General features: G+C 38.9%; 1 protein-coding gene across 3 annotated transcripts in view; it reads right to left on the bottom strand.

Moving 5' to 3' along the window:
• The window catches only part of LOC127453218 (E3 ubiquitin-protein ligase znrf2-like), a 425,349-nt gene that overhangs the window by 380,452 nt on the left and 22,970 nt on the right, over positions 1-21,927 (bottom strand). For all 3 annotated transcript variants that reach the window (XR_007899373.1, XR_007899372.1, XM_051719464.1), the window contains exon 2: positions 8,641-8,736. Coding sequence is in view for 1 of the 3 variants with exons in the window: in XM_051719464.1 (XP_051575424.1) it covers positions 8,641-8,736 (96 nt within the window). In the remaining 2 variants the exon portion in view is untranslated. The remainder of the gene's footprint in view (positions 1-8,640; positions 8,737-21,927) is intronic.

Here is a 21,927-nt window from a genome sequence, read left to right as displayed (position 1 = left end):
AAATAAAAAGGGCTTGATGATGTTAGCTGAAGAAGAACGTCATTTTAGAGGCGGAGCAAGTTGTTACATTTTGATGCACATCATGCAAAATAACACCAGGAATGACAGGGAAATAAAGTCTAGCCCAACATTTTTCATTTGAATATCATGCTACACTTGGAAAGAAAGCCAAATGGGTTGCAAATGCCAGTTCACTTTGGCTTTACAATGTAGTTTACAATTTTATCTCAAGCTCAGCTCCAATTTATACACGCAAGGGATGGGCATTTTCAAATAAGTTTGTAGACGGGTATTCTAACCAACAAAAAAACGAGTACTCGATGCTTAGAACTATGCAATCATCTGTCACAGCACCTCAGAAAAAAGTATCTCATAATATTCCTCACAAGCAACTTATAGGTCCGCTGTCATAGGTCATGAAGAGCTAACAAAACTTATCAAAAAATCAAAAGCCACAACATGTATGTTAGATCCAATACCAACTAAGCTCTTAAAAGAGGTATTCCCTGTAATCTCAGAACCTCTTCTTAATATTATTAACTCCTCGCTATGCTTAGGACATGTCCCAAGAAACTTTAAAATGGCAGATACCAAACTGCTTAACAAGAAGCCACAGCTTGATCCTGGAGAATCGGCTAATTATAGACCGATTTCAAATCTACCATTAATGTAAAAAATACTAGAACAGGTAGTGTCCTCCCAACTATGTTCATTTCTACAGAGAAATGGTATATATGAAGAATTTCAGTCAGGTTTTAGGCCCCATCACAGTACTGAGACTGCACTTATCAGAGTTAATAATGACTTGCTCTTATCATCTGATCGCGGCTGCATTTCTCTTCTAGTGCTTTTAGATCTTAGTGCTGCCTTCAACATGATAGATCATGACATTCTCTTGAATAGGCTGGAGAATTATGTTGGCATTAGTGGACTTGCATTAGCGTGGTTTAGGTCCTATTTAGCAGACCGCTACCACTTTGTCTGTGTAAATGAGGAATTGTCAAACCAAACAGAAGTATGGAGTGCCACAGGGATCAGTTTTAGGACCTCTGCTTTTCTGCTTATACATGCTTCCCCTGGGAGATATTATCAGGAATCGTGGAATAAGTTTCCACTGTTATGCTGACAATACCCAACTTTATATTTCTTCTAAACCCAATGAAAATTCCCAATTATCCAAATTAGCTGAGTGTACCAATGAAATCAAAGATTGGACCAAAAACCTCTAAAAATAAGCCGCTAAAATATAATGTGACTCTCGATGGATGTACTGTTATGTCGTCTTCTACAGCGAAAAACGTAGGTGTTATATTTGATACCAATCTGTCCTTTGAAAATCACATTGCCAATGTTTGTAGAACAGCATTCTCCCACCTCAGAAATATTGCTAAGTTACGACACATGCTCTCTGTTGCTGATGCTGAAAAACTAATTCATGCGTTCATGACCTCAAGACTAGATTATTGTAATGCATTACTGGGAGGATGTCCAGCAAGATCAATAAATATACTTCAATTTGTTCAAAATTCAGCTGCTAAAGTGCTGACTAGTTCTAAGAAATATGATCATATTAGCCCCATTTTATCATCGTTACATTGGCTACCTGTTAAATTTCGTATTGATTTTAAAATTCTGTTAACTACATACAAAGCTTTGAATGGTCTAGCTCCACAGTACTTAAGTGACCTTCCGACACGCTATATTCCATCACGTTCATTACGATCACAAAATTCTGGCCTGTTAATAGTTCCTAGAATATCAAAATCCACAAAAGGAGGTATATAATTTTCCTTTTTGGCTCCTAAACTATGGAATAGTCTTCCTAACACTGTTCGGGACTCAGACACACTCTCTCAGTTTAAGTCTAGACTAAAGACTCATCATCTATTTAGCCAGACATACACCTAATTTATCCTTCAACTCACAATTAGGCTGCTTTAGTTAGGTCTGCCGGAACCAGAAACATCCATCATGATCTATAACAGCATAAAATTGAATGAATTCATATCCCGAGGTTACCAGAGCCGGCCAGATCCAGCTCCATTCCTGCTTGGTGTCGGACTCCACTGCTATGTGTCTCTGAGTGATGATGACTAATAGCAGCCGGTGCCAGCCAGACATCACTTCAGTCTTTTACGATGGACTTCAGAGGATGAACTGATGCCAACTCCAACTGTAAGACATCAGATACTTCATATGCCACTGCCTGAACCTTGGACTTAGGATGGACCCCACCGAACCTCACCGAAATGACCTGCTGGTTGAACTGCAATGCACCTCATTGATTTCTGCCTGCATCACCTTCTGTCTATTGATGGACTATACTCTTGAAATGGAATACATAGACTATCAATTAATTGCCAACAAAAACCTTCATCAGCCAACTACCAAAGGACAATGAATCAGTGTGAACTTCTGCAGTTAATCCAGGTTGAACTTCAAAGTCATTTTCATCCTCAGCCAAAAAATTCTCCAAACAGACATACATCTGTAAAGTATGTGCAGTTTTCCAGTGGCCTCAAAAGTTCAGGTGAAATAGGTGTGTGTGTGTGTAATGGAAAACTAAACAACAAAAGCGTTGGAAAAGGAAACCTAAGACAAAAATTGCTCTCCTGTAAATGTCAGAGGCACATACTGTGTATACACTAATGAAACCCCATCACATGACTCGTTAAAAGTTGCCTAAAACATTTAACTCTATGGTGCGAAGCATTGAGCTACAGCAGTACAACAGTCTCATCATTGCTTGTAATGCTCAGTTACAAATTAAGTTATACTAACTAATACTAACTATATTAAGTTAGATGCTTTGTATAGATTACAGAAATATGTAAAAATGTCAACTGGTAGAGATTCTGCTATAGTGTTTATACTGGTAGATATCTGTGTGGCTATCAGCGGGAAGGACTGCTTCACGTTATTTGACAACATTTGAAACATGGAGTAATGTGAAAACACAGAGCGAAGCACTTGTTGTAAATGTGACAACTCACAGCAGTCCAATCACACTGGCAGGCAGGAGTGGAAACGGCCAATCAGAGACGGCAGAGAAACAGACAAGTGTGTGTGAACTAAAGTTGAGGACACAAGTGACCCGGTCAAATACACCTATTACTGGCATAAAACACTGTGGACTCCACAGACAGTGTGAAAAATGATTAAAAATACACTCCGCTCAAACACACACACAGTAAATGCAGATAAGAGCAGTGCGGCTCTGAACCTCTGCTGGAATTATTCAAATGGTGGAAATTATTATATAATGACACGGAGGAAAAAACACAAGGAAAGCACCAGATTCTCCTCTTGAATTCAGTGATTATAGAATTCCCCTCAACCTGAACTTTTATTAATTATGCTCTGACTACATGTCAAAATGAACCAAAAATTACTTCACATTTGCTTTGCAGTATTTTTTCTTTAATCAAGACGTATTTTGGCTTGAAAAAACAGTTTAGAAGTTTTAAGCCTATTAAACTATATAGTACATTTAAAATGAGCATCAAGCATATACAAGACAGATAGACAGAAATACAGACAGACAGACAGAAACAGACAGACAGAACAGACTGAGAAGGCAAGATAGACAGACACAGACCGATAGACAGACAGACCAACACAGACCGATAGACAGTCAGACATATCAACAGACAGTCAGACATATTGACAGACAGACAGACAGAGCTAGACAGACACAGATCGACAGACAGACAGATAGATAAACAGACAGCCAGACAGATCAATAGATAGACCGATAGACAGACAAGCAGACAGACTGACACAGATCGATAGACAGTATGATTGATAGATAGACAGACAGACAAAAACAGATAGACAGGACAGACACAGATCGACAGACAGACTGAGATAGCAAGATAGACAGACACACAGATAGACAGAAAGATAGACACAGATCGAATGACAGAAAGACAGATGTAAAGATCTATACAGAGTTTTTTAACGTTTAACGAACCAAATATCTTTCAGCTGTGATTGATATAATGGCAAGTGATTTTCTAGTACCAAATGGTCAATTTAGCATGATTACTCAAGGATAAGGTGTTGGAGTGATGGCGGCTGTCTAGATTTGATCAAAAATGACTTTTTTCAAATAGTGATGGTGCTGTTTTTTACATCACTAATGTTCTGACTATACATTGTGATCAGCTGAATGCCACTTTGATGAATTAAAGTACCAGTTTCCTTCCGAAACAGCAAAATCTGTACATTATTCCAAACTTTTGGCCACCAGTGTGTGTGGGGATATCTTGTTTACTTGCTACTATATGTCTAAAATAAACTTTTTAAATACCTTAGAAAGATACAGTGCCAATAGTGTTGGAAATTAACGGGGACTCGGAGCAAAAATGCAACCAAAATTGACAAAAATATCCCAGAAATTCGAAATATGTGGGCAAACAATGCCCACGCAATGAGTTCCTGTTTTATTAACAATATCTGATATAGTTACAATTACATCAAATTGTATGTAGTTACGGGCAGTGGTGGCTTGGCAGTTAAGGCTCTGGGTTACTGACTAGATGGTCAGGGGTTCAGGCCCCAACACCGCCACGATGCCACCGTTGGGCCCTTGAGCAAGGCCCCATCTGCTCCAGGGGCGCCGTATCATGGCTGACCCTGCGCTCTGACCCCAGCTTGGGATATGCGAAAACAGGGGCAGTGGTGGCTCAGTGGTTAAGGCTCTGGGTTACTGATCAGAAGGTTAGGGGTTCAAGCCCCAGCACTGCCAAGATGCCAATGTTGGGCCCTTGAGCAAGGCCCGTTCGCACCTCTTGTTCAAAATAAACTGTCCTAGTGGGTAACACTCTCACTCATGGTGCTTGTCCTGTACTTTCCTGCCCTGTCTCAAAAGTGCACAAGGGATGCATGTTATATAAAGAAGGTATTAGAAATCACAAAACATAATGTAACCAAATGCTACAATTGACTTAATAATAATATGTTAAATAACCATAATGTTAATCAAGACTTTATTATTACAACTGTAATACAATAATGCATATACAGAACAACCACTTTTAGTGTTTGAATCAATCATTCTCTCACTAAACACTGTGTGAAATGTTTATTTTTGCCTTATTTTATTCAGTTGGCATGTAGGAGTTGATAACAGTTTTAATAATCTCATTCCACATCTGGATAATTGCTGCAATATAATAGAGGATACATTTCCTCCTGTATAATATTGCATTGTATTAGTTTTGTACAGTATGCTAATTTAATAGGCAAAATACTTGGACATACATGAATGAGAATAAACCTGAAATAGTCACAATGCACATTATGTAGTTTAGAGACGATTTAGAGACATTTAGAATGTTACAAATGGCTATTTCTATTTAAATAAATGTTTCTGTTTGTCCAAGAATCCCCTTGCAGCAATGCAGGTCGTTGGCATTTAGAAGCTGCTAGTTTAGGACCTGTGAGGAGTCTGTCTCAAACTAGAGACTGTGATTTACTTGTCTTTTTGTTGTGCATCTGGCCGTCCACTTCCCTCTCTATCCTGGTTAGAGATTCTTTTTTCAAAACAGTAATGCATGGAATAGCCTTCATCTCTCTAAAACAATAGACTTTAGGAGTTTCTTTTTGCCTATTTTTTTACAACCAAAATTTGTCAATTTGGTCAGACCGACCGACCAACGGACAGACAGACAGACAGACCAACCGACAGACAGATAGACAGAGACAGACAGACACAGATTGATAGACAGACAGACAGACAAACCAATAAACAGACCAACAGACAGATAGACAGAGAGATAGACAGAGAAAGACAGACAGACACAGATCAATAGACAGACAGATAGATAGACAGACAGACACAGATCGACAGATATATAGACAGACAGACAGACAGACAGACACGGATCGACAGACAAACAGGCAGAGAGACAGACACAGATTGATAGACAGACAGACAGACAAACCAATAAACAGACCAACAGACAGATAGACAGACAGATAGACAGAGATAGACAGACAGGCACAGATCAATAGACAGACAGTCACAGATCGATAGATAGAAAGATACAGATCAATAGATAAATAGACAGACAGACCAACAGACAGACACAGATCTATAGACAGACAGACAGACCAATAGACAGACAGACACAGATTAACAGACAGACAGACAGATAGACAGAAAGTCACAGATCGATAGATAAATAGATAGACAGACAGTCAGACCGACCAACAGACAGACACAGATCGACAGATAGATAGACAGGCAGATAGACAGACAGGCACAGATCGATAGACAGACAGTCACAGATCGATAGACACAGACACAGATCGATAGATAGATCGATAGATAAACAGATAGACAGACAGACCAACCAACAGACAGACAGACTGACCAACAGACAGACAGACCGACCAACAGACAGACAGACCGACCAACAGACAGACAGACCGACCAACAGACAGACAGACAGAGACAGATAGACACACACACAGATAGACACAGATCGATATAGACAAACAGAAAGACAGACAGACAGATCAATAGATTGATAGGCAGATAGATATGTTTGTAAAGTCTGTATTAATGCACCTTTTCTGTGCCACGTTTCTAGTTTAAAGTCAGCTTTACAGTATTTGTCCCTGTTTACCCTTCTAAAGGTCTGAAGAAAACAAAAGACCACAGTGGTGAACCCACAGTACCGGTAATATAACCACCACATCACTAACCGCTGTGAATCTCATGTTGTTTTAGATCAGATATTTCGGTTAAGCACATTCCCCAGCTGTGCAGAGAAGTCTTGCAGTCTCATTGAATTTTTGAAAATTTACGATTCCTGAAACATGACAAAGAGCTGTAAAAACACACGTGACTTGAGACATCAGTGCACACACACACACACACACACACACACACAGACGCTAAATCCAAATATGACCGTATGGATATGGATTCCACATGATTAACTGTAGAATTAATGTCTGCTAGATTAACAGTGAAACAATGAGCCATAATATTCTCTAGAAATACAACACAAAGTAAATGACAGTATCAAAGGCCTCGTTTACACTTTTGTTATCATCTGTCTAGGGTTGGAGTCGAGACCAGACCCCCAAAACCAACCTGGTCTCATTGAATCACGTTACTCTACATTTTTGCAAAATGATTTTTATGTGGCTCTTTGTACGTACCATGGCAGAGGTGCAACAACAACAACGACTTTTATTCACTTTCATGCAAATCACGAGCAACACCTCAAATTATTAGTTCCGATTGTCATCTTGTGATATTTTAACACTTTTACTATAGTGCATGACTTGTCAGGTGATACGTTGTAACGTTTGCATACTGCGATAAAACTGCGCAGTAGCTCAACTGATAGAGTGTTGCACTTGTGACGTAAAGGAGCGGGGTACGAGTCCTGAGGAGTCGACATGTGAGCCGAAAGTGTCATAGAAGCACCACAAAATGACGCAACTGTGTTTTTCACCTCACATTTGCTCTTTATGACATTATCAGTTAGGTTTAGGGGGGTCGGTTTTGATGATTTTAACTAGGGCTGGGAGACATGGCTTTAAAAATTATATCCCGATATTTTTAACGACATTCGATACCCTGTGAAACCCTGTTATCTCCTTTTCTGTTATACGATGCAGCATTTGTAGATTTGTAGATTCTGTATGCAGTAGAAACATGCAGTATTTTTCTTTAAAATGCTCTAAAAGTGGTAAAAACAAGAGCCTTGCACAGAACAGCACGTCACCATTTTATTCTGAAGTGCACACAGACCATGTTTATCCGTCTTTAATCGCAGCCTTTGCAGTTTAATAATCACATACGACTATATCGCCATTTTGATATTATTTTGATTAATTGTGCAGCCTTGAAGAATCGTGAAATTAGTCAACCGATGCGCTCTTTACGCAATTTAATGGCTAGATAAAAAGTCCATCAAAATAATCGCAATATTCACTATATTGCTTAATTTTAAATCGTCAGAAAAATCATCAGGATTATATTGTGAATTTTCGATATACAGTATATTGCCCAGCCCTACTATAAACCTCATCTGTTTTAGTGCCCCTCAGAGGACATTTCACCACGATACATGTCATGAATCACATTATATCATTTTGCAAAAACGTTGCCATAGTCACGTCATTTTCATGAGATCAGGCTGCCTAAAACCCAGACTAGACACCTGAAGACCCAGATACAGCAATACCATTAAATAACCAGTTTCAATCTGAAATAAGCCAGATTATGGAGGTAAATGGGCTGCGAATGTAACAAATCTTCAGCTTTGAAATTGCTTTAGGTGACTAAAAATCTTTGCATCAGAGCACGTCTCTAAATGTTTCAATGCATCAATGCATGACATATAACACAAAAATACTACAGCAACAAATTTCCAAGCCCTTGTTCTGAATCTGAACAGCCATGTTTGACTATAAACCCGAGTGCAGTAAAACGTGGCTGCCAGGTCGTAACATGCAATGAGAACACAGCAGGCAGAGATAATTACAGCTCCTCTACAACATGAATAACAACGACTTTCTTTCTTTAAAGGAGCGGGTCAAACTTATTTTCCACTGTTGTTGCATTCCACTTCAAGTGGGCAGCTGTATATACTACAACAACAAAAGCAGTCTCACCATTGTAGGTCACTCGAGGTTTAGTCAAGCACATGACGAGATGAAGGTCCATTTCATCTGAAGAGATGAACTTTGAGCAGACGGGGCACTTGAAACCTGAGGGGAGAATAAAGCAAATAAAACATGAGCTCGATGTGCAAAATATGGTGTTTGTTTGAGTCATTGTGCAAATGTGGCTGAATCCCAATTCCCAAAACTATACATACTATATACTAACAGAGAGAAAGTTCAGACACACTTGACTCTCATGATCTTTCTTTTGTAGACAAATTTACATTGTGCATATTGCTTTGCAAAATTAAAACAGTTGCAGTGAAAAGCACATGTCTAGAACACGTGGGAACGTCTTTAACATAGTTGAAAAAACGTTCACAACAGCTTTTGAACGTGTTTAACATTTATGTTTTAAATGGTGATTTCAAAATGATGTATTTATCTTGATGCTAATGGCTAAAACTTGCATGCAAACAAAAACAGAGACTTAGTCACTAGTGGAGAAGGCCCTCTGGAATATCTGATTGTGATCGGTCTGTATGTCTATTACCTAGAACACCCTAGCAACTTCCCATCAATCAATCAAAACACCTTAGCAACCTCAAAGCAAGGCCTTCAACCCTTCAGACTTAAAATCTCTCTTTACACGGCCCAAGAAATCAAACTACATGTGGCTTATTATTCTTCAAACTTTCAAACGGTTTTAAACTTTCAGGCAAGATTTGTGAAGCCAACATTAAACGTCGGTCTTCACGAATTAAGAAAATGTATTATTTATTGAAAGCATCATTCAGCATCTTTAAGCGATAAGCTGCTTATGGCGTGTTTTAGAGTTTACTTATTCTGCTTGCAGAACCTTATAATGCAACATTTGTAACAGTCGCAGTTAAGTGTCAGTGGATGGCAGTTATGTCACTTATGATGTCAACGATGATCATCATTGGTCATAATGATGATATGCAAGCATTCAAACCACAGCTCATGCACACTGATCACTTTATTCAAGATTATGCTATTATGCTATTGTCTTACTGTAAGACAGCTGCTGAAATAATGCATTTATTATTTGTTCTGGGTTTTATGACGATGATGCACTCTGGCCTTTTTTTGGAAGACATGATTAAGAACCTTCAAAGCAGATTGTGTGTGTGTGTGTGTGTGTGTGTGTGAGACAGTAGAGCCAGTGTTCATGACAACATCAAAGGCACATCTGGTGTCTATGACCAAAATGTTATATCATGGTATGAGTAATTTTATGGTAACAGTAATAACAAATAGTTATTATTAATGGGATTGGGAATTCAGCAAAACTGGTTCATATATTAAAGGGGTCATGACATGCCTTTTTATTTGAACCCTTGTGTGACCTTCGGGACATTTTTGTCTTTTTCATTTTAGTTTTTTCGATCATTTTGGCTGTGTTAATGCCAACAGCATACATTTTGCCAAAGGTGTGTATTTTGGGGGGAATTTTGATATTTCAACTTCGGTTCCTATAATACATCTATAATACACAAAATAGTCACACTCAGGACCTTCAGGACAAAAATGTCCCCATTGAAACCCATTAAAACTGCAATATTTGATCCCAGTGCCATTAAAGCATAAAATCATGAATTCTATGATATTATGCTTTCTTTCAAAATGTACATTTTTTATATTTTCCACCAGATGGCGCCATCTTTCGCATGTTTAGCCTATGGAGCAAATACAAGCTTTTTCCCTATTTTCTGTTTTCTGTATTATAGAGCACTGCAGGACAATTGAATAAATGATGCAGATAAAATTGTGTGTGTGTTGGTATGGATGTCAGAGTGTGTTTTGTATGTGTGTATTGAGATATTTGTGTGTGTGTGTAAAAAAAACAACAGTGGCATTATGTAAACAAACTGGCATTTAAAGGGTTAAAATCCTGAAAATGAATGAATATTTGGTAGTTACGATCAGGATTGATGTTGGTTAAAAATATTAACTAAATGAAAGTGGAAAATAATATTCATATATAATATTATTATGGCAGTTTTTTGACGTGGACATTTTTGGCAGCTTGATTTCAACAAAAGTTTTACGTTTATGTTTTTATACTCTAACATGTCAAAAGATCAAGGAAAATTTGATCGCTCGTGTCATGACCACTTTAAATAACCATGTGGAAAAAATGTATCTCATTTACGCCCACACATATTTCATAAATAATGTACTTTTAATGTTTAAGTTTGTACAAAAACACAATTCATTGAGTGCCTTTACGAGCACTCGATTATGCTTAATAAGCTGACAACGATTTTGCGTTGTATGTCAATGCCTTTTCTGGCGTTCTTACCAGCTTTTCGAATGTGTGCATGACTTGACGTAAAAGTAGAGAATAATCCGATAATTTCAAATCTCACGTAAACACAGACTTTTGGAATAAGCTGATTTTTCGCAGTGATCACTGTATTAATGTGCATGTAAATGCACTCTGAGACTTTGACAAATAATTACTAACATAAAAAATTAACATAGGAATAAACCGCCAGAAGTCTGTCGATGATTAATAATGAAGTTGTAATCAAGCAATCTTATAAAATGAGAAGGCCTAGTCTATGCTTTTGTGTTAATTGTAATTAGTCAGTGTTAATTAAGTCAGAAAAGACACTCAATGGCAGCATCCTTTCCAGGAAATAGGCTGCAAAAACTTTCTACAAAGCATATCTTTAGCATATGTGTGTGTCTCAATGGGACAGACACAGAAAGAGCATGATAAAGAGCTTAAGAAAGTTAGAACGAAAGTGAAAAACTGTTTATGTGTTAATCCCTCGATAAGCAGGACTATTCCCACTTGCACACACTTGGAAACTCATTTTGGGAACTCATGGTGGTGCATCCAGTGCTCCACACCCCATCTGAAACCCCACACATGCTGGATTTCTCACTGAGCAGAAGAGGGAAGATCAGCTGACCACACTGAGCTCAGCACAAGGAGATTTACTCAAACTCAAAGTCTCCACTTCTCGTTCAACTTTCTCTGTTCAACACTGGGCTGTGGCTTAGTAGCTCTGGGTTGGTCACTTAAAGGATGATGGTTTGTAATTGTGTCTGATGTCTTGTGTTCTGTGAGTGAGTCAGGTCATGTCAGCTGAAGTGTTCGGGCTAAATGTGGCTCAACTGTGACAATATCAGTCATTCTTCACTGGAGTCTGGATGGACACACTGAATGTTATGATTCATTGGCAGCTGTGGAGCTTTAGAGGTCTGACGGCTTATGACACCCTTGACTGGTGATGACCTTTTGACAAGATTTTGCAGTCAGTTGAATGGGACATGCATTGCGGGTGTTCAGCATAAATGTGCTACTGAGGACAAGAGGCACTGAATGACAGTTTGTGACATCTCTAACAGCCAATCAAACGACTATTTGGCTATGCTGACACAGGCATAAAAAATCTGATATTTTTGGCGTGACTCAAACTGGTTTAGGCTTATTGTAGTCCGAACAGGACAAAAATGCATAAAAAGCGATTTTCACAAGACTGATCCAAATAGGGCTGCAACTAGTCGATTATCAAAATAATCGTCAATCGAACGATTATTCGACTATTCAGGCGATTATTGCAGGGTAAGTCCATCTGAAGTGATCCAGTAATTGTAAAGTTGGTTGCCTGACCATTTTTGATTTTCCAAATTTTTTTTTTTGAGTGATTACCTCTGTGTATTGGTATTGCAAAATCACCAGTTTTTTATTTTAATTTTACTTGGTTTAACCACGGCAGCCATCTTTGTGTCATGGCGCACGACAAATGTTGGTTATACAGATGTTTACGAAACCTCAATACCTCAGCTCAGGATGGTCCTACCTCCTTGGAACAAAAACTGATCTCTAGAGCACATTAAAAGGTATATGTACATATATAAACATTTAGCACATTCTTGTTCCTTAGACTTAGAACTTAAGTCCTAATGTAATGCTCAAGATTGCTCAAAGTTCCACTTTTAGGGTCAATTTATAATGGGAAGGGTTCGAGTCTCAGTCCTACATTTTTTTTAGGAGGTACCTAGGTAAGTATAGTGTGCATGCAGAACATTTCAGGTTTGAGACTTCTCCTTTAAATTTTTTTATGGGGGCGAGAAAGTGCAATTTTGTAACATTTCTCCTCACTTTCCAGCTACAGTGTGCAGTGAGCCTTCAAATATAGTGGATTACATTTAGGCTGATCAGGTACAGAACAAGCAATAGAACTGAACAGAACCTGTCCTGAAAAAGTATGTGAAAATATGTGTTTGTCTTGATTATTATAATCACATTTTAACTAAGCGCTATAAAGGTACTGTCACTTTAAGAGTTTAACGTGCATCTCACAGACTCGCACAGGTGTTGCGGTTCATTTATTAACGAGAAAGAAGTCTTGGTGTTTTTAGTGCATTCGTGCTATTTGTTGTAAAATTGCATATTTCTTTTTACTTTTTATCTGACTGTAAAGAACAGAGAGGATATTAAAAGACACATTATTCAATGAAAGTGGAGTGCTGGATCTTATCTTTGATGGACACACATTACACGGAAGAAATGGTCCATTTTCCTTTCAAGCACTTTTCAACAAAACAAGGCGATTTTCCAGGTATTCCAGTACTAACATTTCTAAAAAGCTAAATTCAGGCACTTTAAGGAGATTGTGCGAACCCTGTAACAGTGTAGGAAAAAGTGCAGTAGGGTAAAATTAAGCGATAGAGAGATTATGATATTTGACGGGTCATTTCATTTATGATCACATGGACAGAAATCAATGTTTCATATTTCAAAATATCGAGTTTTGCCTTGATATGGTTCATAATTGTTTTGGTTCACGATATATCGTAACTCGATATATCGTCCCATCCCTATACAGGACAGGGGTCCTCTTTTATGCTCCAATACGGGACGTTTCACTGCCAGCTATAATACAGGACAATAAGCATCCCGTAAGGGATCTCATAATTTCGTCCATAAAATGGTTCAGTTGTAAACCCTAGCAGCAACAAACATTGCATATGCCACCTTTCCCATTTATTCCACTGTTGTGTGTGACGAATGTGTTAATATTTGGATAATGCCCTCGTGAAAAACAAACAATGGCAAAACATCCATTGCTAAACACAACCACAGATTATTTAGCAGAGACGGGCCGCTTCTATTAAAATGAATGGGAAAAATTGGAAAGCTCAACCAAGGAGATCCGAGCACCCAACGGTCAACGGATGTAGAAAGGAAGTCCCGCCTTACAGGTAAAAGAGCCAATCACCTTTTAGATACAGACATCGCCTGTCAATCAACTTTAGAACGTGCATGCGCATTAGCTAAACAACCCGGGGAAATTGTGGGGTTTTTTGTGTGTGTAATATGAGGTAAAGAAGCACAATTTAGGATTCCTGTATTGTCAGATTCTATTGCTGATTTGAAATATGTTCTTTGACCGTAATCTTCACCAACCGTTATTGAGATTTCGGTGTTCCCCCATTCAAGTAGATAGGAGCTGCACTGGCATGACTGGAAATAAAGTCTCGAAAGCGTTCCAAAGATGCCCGACAGTGGACTGACTTGATAGAAAGACTTTGACACAATATCCATTGCTAAACACAAACTTGCATGTGGTGAACATATGCAAGTTTGCTATTGCAATTTCTATGCTATTTCGTTACTATGACAACTAATGTGGATGTGCTAGCACAAATCTGTGTTCCAGTGAGACACTTACAATGGAAGTCAATGGGGTCATTTTTTTGGAGGGTTTAAAGGCAGAAATGTGAAGCTTATAATTTTATAAAAGTACTTACATTAATTCTGTTAAAACTCATGTATTATTTGATCTGTACAGGGTTTTAGGGTTTGCTGACATTACATCGTCATGGCACAGGTGCGGTTAGTAAGTGATTTTATCACACTAAAATCACGTTGACACGCATATTGTTTATATCTTGTGGATTTTAACATTTACAGATTTACCCCATTGACTTCCATTGTAAGTGCCTCACTGGAACACAGATTTTTTTTAAATTTTTTTAAAGCAGGACCGAGTTGAAATTATTTTTTGTGGTAATCAACATTATGCCAGAAATGCTGTTGATTGAACTTAACTTGTATTGAACCCGGAATATTCCTTTAATAAATATTTTCTGTTGTGCTGTTTGATGACATCACTTCAGTCTACTGCGATGGACTTGTGGCCGGTTGCATAAACATAGCCACTTAAACTTAAGACTTCGTCTAACAATTAGTCTGACTAGCTAAAGACTCCATAGAAAGCCTGTTGCATAAAACACGCTCACAGTGGGGTCTGGGTAGCTCAATGAGTATTGACACTGACTACCACCCCTGGAGTCATGAGTTCGAATCCAGGGTGTGCTGAGTGACTCCAGCCAGGTCTCCTAAGCAACCAAATTGGCCCAGTTGCTAGGGAGGGTAGAGTCACATGGGGTAACCTCCTCGTGGTCGTGATTAGGGGTTCTCGCTCTCAATGGGGCGTGTGGTAAGTTGTGTGTGGATCGTGGAGAGTAGCATGAGCCTCCACATGCTGTGAGTCTCCGCGGTGTCATGCACAACGAGTCACGTGATAAGATGCGCGGATTGACGGTCTCGGAAGCGGAGGCAACTGAGACTTGTCCTCCACCACCTGGATTGAGGTGAGTAACCGCGCCACCACGAGGACCTACTAAGTAGTGGGAATTGGGCATTCCAAATTGGGGAGAAAAGTGAATAAAGTAAAATTTAAAAAAAATAAGCTCACAGTTGTCTTTAGTAAGACAGTCTAATTCGCATTGCATTGTGGGAAAAGTAAGACATTGAACAGCTTAAAAAAATGTCCGACAGTGGACGCTCAATACAGTTTTCATTTGCTGAAAATTTAAGGTGACTAACACTTAAGACTAGCAGTTAATCCCGGATGGACTTCAAAGAAATTATCATTAATCTTACAGTTCATACAAAATCACTGGCCCTTAACACTTACTTAGTTTAGCCATTTTAAACCATGACCTAATATTGGCATTATATTCATGCTGTTTAGCCAAAGGGGAACTGGCCCCCACCGTGACTTGGAGATTTTCTAGAAGTTCAATCGACAGTATTTGTAATGTTGATTACCACAAAAAATCCCATCCCTCCTTTTCTTTAAAGCAAAAATCAAGGTTACAGTGAGGCACTTACAATGGAAGTGAATGGGGTTTAAAGGCAGAAATGTGACGCTTATACATTTATAGAGGGACTCACATTAATTCTGTTAAAACATGTGCATTGTTTGAGCTGTAACGTTGGGTTTTATGGGTTTACGGTAGGGATGCACAATTAATCTGAAAAATAATTGAGATTTACAATTAATCAATCGTGAAAAGTGTCAATTACAGCATTCCATTTAGGTTTACTCCTGTTGCGTCAAAGAGTTATATTCACAATGTGTTGTTGTTTTTTTGTCTGTTGTGTTGAAAGTGTAAAAATGCAATGACAAATCAGTAATGTTTAAATTACAGCAGTCTTTCGGCATTTCAGTAAAGACAAACCTGGTATCCTGTAATTGTTGCGTTGCTCACTTTGTGTACAATTTAATCAAAATTTGAATAACACTTTTGTTTTACATGCAAACAACGTAATCCAGGGACACAGCTCTGTGCTTGTTTTGGATGTCCTGCCTTGTGTATCTGCAGAACAAAAACATTGATCCGATTTGCCTACCCTACTTTAACTGGAAAGTTCAGAAACGCCCATCCCGGTTTGAAAGCACACACAGATTGGGAAACGCCCATTATTGTTCCGCAGAGACCTTGGTCGAGTCATGTAAGAGCAGCTATTCACAGGTCCAATCTGTGTTTGTTTTGTGCAACAACAACAAAAAAAGAAATACGGTTAAGAGGTCCTTCCTCCATCACTTGATCACTGACACAGAATCACTGTTGTGTTTGTGGTGCATGCATCAGTGTAATGATCCTGGGGCTGCACACATCGCAAAGGTTCCGCGCTATTCCAACCAGCGTTCAGAACACACATCTGTAGCCAAAATGTCATGATTCTGACAGTCCCATGGTTAGAGATTTGGTCGAATTGGTTAAGATATAGATGATGTTACAGCAAAACGCCTTAACACAAAACATTCCCGAGTAATAGAAGCGATTATACCTGCTGCTGAATCGGCCATAAAACCTACTGCCTCCATAGCACAGCTGAGAGAACAATAAGCATATAAAATATCTCGAAACGATCCAACTGAGAGGACGTAAACATTCAGGCAGCATGCCAAAGCTGTCGCTGCAGTAGAGTCAAACTTCTTATGCTATGTTTATCTCCTTTAAACATCTGTTTTTATGCAAGAACAACGAACATTGCAACAGTTTCGTGCTGTTTTGAGCACATTGAGAAATACGTTTTGGCAAGCTACGTCCCTTTGCTAATAAAATTATGGGGCCAATATTTTGGGCAGCACTTTTTTAAGAAAGCAGTCCACATCTTTGAGAAAGATCAAGAATTCCACTTAAAACGTGTGATAGACATGGGCCTAAAGCAATGTGATTATACAGGATAGTTCACTCAAAAATGAAAATGAATTTGCTCACCCTCATGCTGTTCCAAACACGTGACGTTTACGGCCCTATGAGTTCCACGATGCACCATGGACGGAATCGCAGAATCCAGTCATGAAAACGGAATGAATTATAAAACGCGAAATGTCACGGATTTAGACATATTTGGGTTAAATAAACGTATGAATGCACAAAGTAAATCATGATATGCCCAAGGACAATGATTAAACCACAAAAGGCTGAGATGTGTAGAAATAAACAGAGTCTGCATGTGGTGCGCTGCTTCAAAATGAATGCATGAAGCCGGCCTGCTCATACACTAATAACACCTCATCACAAGCATCACGCAAGCTCTGTTTCTGTGTAATAGATGACAAAGAGCAGAGCACTCGTTTACTTTTAAGCTTGCAGCACATGCAGACTATATACTTATATACTATAATTAAATCGGAGCCTTTAGAGGTTTGATAAGCGTGTTAAGCCAGATAGTGAACTGCTTAGCCAGAGGTGTGAAGCTGTCATCATACATCAAAACATACAAACTAAAAGTCCTTCAATCGGCTTGCCGTCAAAATAAAAGCTCAATTTAACTGTGAAACTTGAAGCGTGAAACTGAACCGTCAAACTGAAGAAATGGCAAAATAAATATATTACTACTGTATAGTAAAATGGAACATACAATGTAGTATTAATAAATAATAGTAAGAATAATATCAATAGTAATTACATTATATATAAGCAATATCAAGCAATAGTGCTATTGTACTGAATAAAAATGTTCATTAATGCTTTCATTAATACTGTGATGCGCTGCTGAGCAGCACTTTATTTTTTTTTCTCCTCAATTTGGAATGCCCAATTCCCAATGTGCTCTAAGTCCTCGTGGTGGCGTAGTGACTCGCCTCAATCCGGGTGGCGGAGGACAAATCTCAGTTGCCTCCGTGTCTGAGACAGTCAATCCGTGCATCTTATCACGTGGCTTGTTGAGCGCGTTACCAAGGAGACATAGCACGTGTGAAGGCTTCACGCTATTCTCCGCGGCATCCACGCACAACTCACCACACGCCCCACTGAGAGCGAGAACCACATTATAGTGACCATGAGGAGGTTACCCCATGTGACTACCCTCCCTAGCAACCGGGCCAATTTGGTTGCTTAGGAGACCTGGCTGGAGTCACTCAGCACGCCCTGGATTCGAATTCACGACTCCAGGGGTGGTAGTCAGCGTCAATACTCGCTGAGCTACCCAGGCCCCCATGAGCAGCACTTTATTTGATGAATTTTTTATTTCTTTTTTTTACTCCAATGTTGTGTTTCGGAATGTGCTGTGACGATCGGCAAGGACTTCATTTGGTAAAAATAATGCAATGGTGTGTTGAAAAGTAATTGTTTCAAATGTCAAATGGGTTTGGAACAACATGAGGGAGTTTTGCTGCAAAATAAGTCATTTTGCTCTTCCCTAATATTTACTGATATCCATATCTGACATTATGACAATAACAATAGCTGGAATGCACTTGTGACACTACTTTCAAAGACACCTTTTATCATTGCAAAAATGATATTTTTCAATGATTTTTTTTTTTTATTGACATTTTATGTGCAAGTTGTATCATTGCAGATAAAGAGTGATATTTTCAAATGTGATATGTTGGTGCCATTGTTATTCTTGCTGGAACCAATGAGAGGAGAGTACGCTTCGGTTAAATCTTTACAGGGAAATCCTGTCCTGATTTGTTCTGAATGAAATATAAGAGGCTTACAGAGACCTGGTACTGATGTCCTGTTGGTGGGACGTTGGACAGCTGGACGGTTCCCTAATTCACCAGCCCGCTTAACCAGATCAACTACACAGCTCAACATTCATTCAACAATCACAAGGTGAAGATTCATTGACATCAGGTAGCGTGTATGCACACTGTTAGGAAGAAATCTATGCCAACTTTAATACATGGTAGAGTCACATGGGGTAACCTCCTCGTGGTCGTGATTAGTGGTTCTCGCTCTCAGTGGGGCGTGTGGTAAGTTGTGTGTGGATCGCGGAGAGTAGCATGAGCCTCCACATGCTGTGAGTCTCCGTGGTGTCATGCACAGCGAGTCACGTGATAAGATGCGCGGATTGACGGTTTCAGAAGCGGAGGCAACTGAGACTTGTCCTCCGCCACCCGGATTGAGGTAGTAACCGCGCCACCACAAGGACCTACTAAGTAGTGGGAATTGGGCATTCCAAATTGGGGATAACCACCCCCCCCCCAAAACTCTTCCCTGATTTTATATCGCCAACAAATTACTATATTGCAAAAATACGATAAATCACTCAGCCCTCATTGAAGCGCAGCTGCAAAAACAGCTTGTTCAGTAATCGCTGGATTTCTGACATTTGAAATGAAGCACATAACTGCCCAAATTAACACATCAATGACACTTATTCAGTGTTCAGAAATGTAACATTTTACTAAGAAACTAAATACATCACAGTGCGCTCGTCAAACTCGTGCTCAAAGGGTGCAGGTCACTTTTAGACTGGCGTGCTGGTTGACCTTTAAATAGCAAAATGCATTTCACCGAACACGATTTAGATCACGAGTGAGTTTGCATGTGTCAAATCTCCCTCTCTCTTTTCCATTCTGTCCAAACCAAATTCCAGCTGCATAACTGCATCTTCACTGTCCATGAGAATCAGATAAACAATGCCATGCTTCTATACACCCTGCACTGCAGTAAAAGAGGAAATTACTTTGTTTTGTTATCTAGCGGAATTAAATCAGGAACTGGGAACTTTCAGAGGAGTAACTACTGCAACAAACACCTTTCGGAGTGAGACATAAAGCAATCAGACTTCTGCAGCCCTCCAGGATTTATGATAATGTAGTTCAGAACTTCATACACATCTGCACTTTGAAACAGCCCTATGGAATTCATTTTCACATTGTAACGCTCCAATCACTTTTGATATGCTTGTTAGAGTTTGTTAGTATCCCAAACCCTAACTATTAAACTTCTTACAACCCTGCTAACATGTAAAAGCCATCGCCAAGACCACACTGCTACACCATATCACGCCATCACAAATACCCTATGCCTTACTTCTCATTCAGAACTGGTTCCATATATATATATACATACATACATACATACATACAGTATATATATATATAAATTGGTGCTTCTTATAAAGTAGTAAAATGATCGTTAATTTATTCATTAAGGGACCTGAATATCTAGAGCAGGTGTGGGTGATATGACCAGAATCTTATATCATGATATCATTAATTTTATTATTAATGGCTTCACGCTATTCTCCACGGCATCCATGCACAACTCACCACGCACCCCACCGAGAGTAAGAACCACATTATAGCAAGAACCCCATGTGACTCTACCCTCCCTAGCAACCGGGCCAATTTGGTTGCTTAGGAGACCTGGCTGGAGTCACTCAGCATGCCCTGGATTCGAACTCGTGACTCCAGGTGTGATAGTCAGCGCCAATACTCGCCGAGATACCCAGACCCCCAAGCCGGTTTGTTTTCTAATATCTTTTGGGTTCCATGAGAAAACATGTTCACAATGACATGAACTTGGCAAGGAAATTCAAATTCTGCCATTATTAGAACTGTTCCTTTAAATTCCTCATGATTCTCATCAGCTCTGCGGAGTGTAATTTGTTTTGAAAGCAGAGGTGATATAATCTCCTGAAGTTACAGCGAATCTCTCTGCTGCCGTCAGGTGTCTTTATTAAACGCTTTAAATCGCCACATCTGCTGTGAATGAGCTCCACTGGTCTGGCAGCAGATGGGGGACGGTACGAGAAATATCTCATCCGCAGCTCGTCTGTGTGTGAGAGTGACGTAGCGAGACTAAAATTAAATCTGCAGAGACAATGACGAGCGCGCAGGCAGCAGAAAGCTGGCGAGACAAAGACAACAATACGGCGGGGTTACGACTGTCGTGCACAGTAATCAAACTGTCCCTGTATGAGGGAGTGTAAAGAGAACTGTTCTGAGGACAGTGAGGTCATATGTTAGAAAACAACAGTCCTGCTGATTTGGATGCAAAGGCTGATCTGAACGATGGTTCATATATTTGGGCATCTATTATTTAGCAAAATATGTTAGATATATGAAAACAGCCTGTTTAGTAGTATTTTGAAATACATGTTGTGTGCAGGGATGTGACTTTTGTGATCATTTTTATATAGGCCTACTTTTTATATAATATATTGTGACATATCAGGTTTCTATATGGGTTTACCCTGAAAGCTATGTACATTTCAAATAGAACTGAAATAGGTATTTACATAAAAAATAAAATTACATTAACATTAAAAAAAAAAAGGGTTGAAGTAACACACAAAGCACGCAAATGTCATTTTTGGTAACATGCATCTATCAGCATATGTTATTATTTGTTATTCTATTATATTTAAAAACATATTTTAAGTGCACATTATTGTAGAGATTTTTTAATTTTTTTTTTGACAAAACAACACCAAAGCATTAAACTCTGGCGACTTTGAGAGAAGCATTTTATATTATTATTATTATTATTATTATTATTATTATTTTCTAGAGTATGTATAGCATTTATGTAACAGTTGGCTAAAAGAGGCTATTTTGACAACTAATCATTTCAGCCCTAATGATGATGTAATGTCATCACACCCTAAAACCTTAAAATGACTGTAAAAATGACAATTTTAACAACACTTCAGCCCAAATAATACTGTACATGAGTTTTGACAGAAGAAGTGCTTTTATAAGATTATAAGCT

Source organism: Myxocyprinus asiaticus, chromosome 15 (assembly GCF_019703515.2).
Source record: "Myxocyprinus asiaticus isolate MX2 ecotype Aquarium Trade chromosome 15, UBuf_Myxa_2, whole genome shotgun sequence".
In the NCBI taxonomy this organism is placed as follows: domain Eukaryota; kingdom Metazoa; phylum Chordata; class Actinopteri; order Cypriniformes; family Catostomidae; genus Myxocyprinus; species Myxocyprinus asiaticus.
The sequence above is the reverse complement of the archived record's forward strand: the minus strand, read 5'-3'. Positions and strand labels throughout refer to the sequence as shown.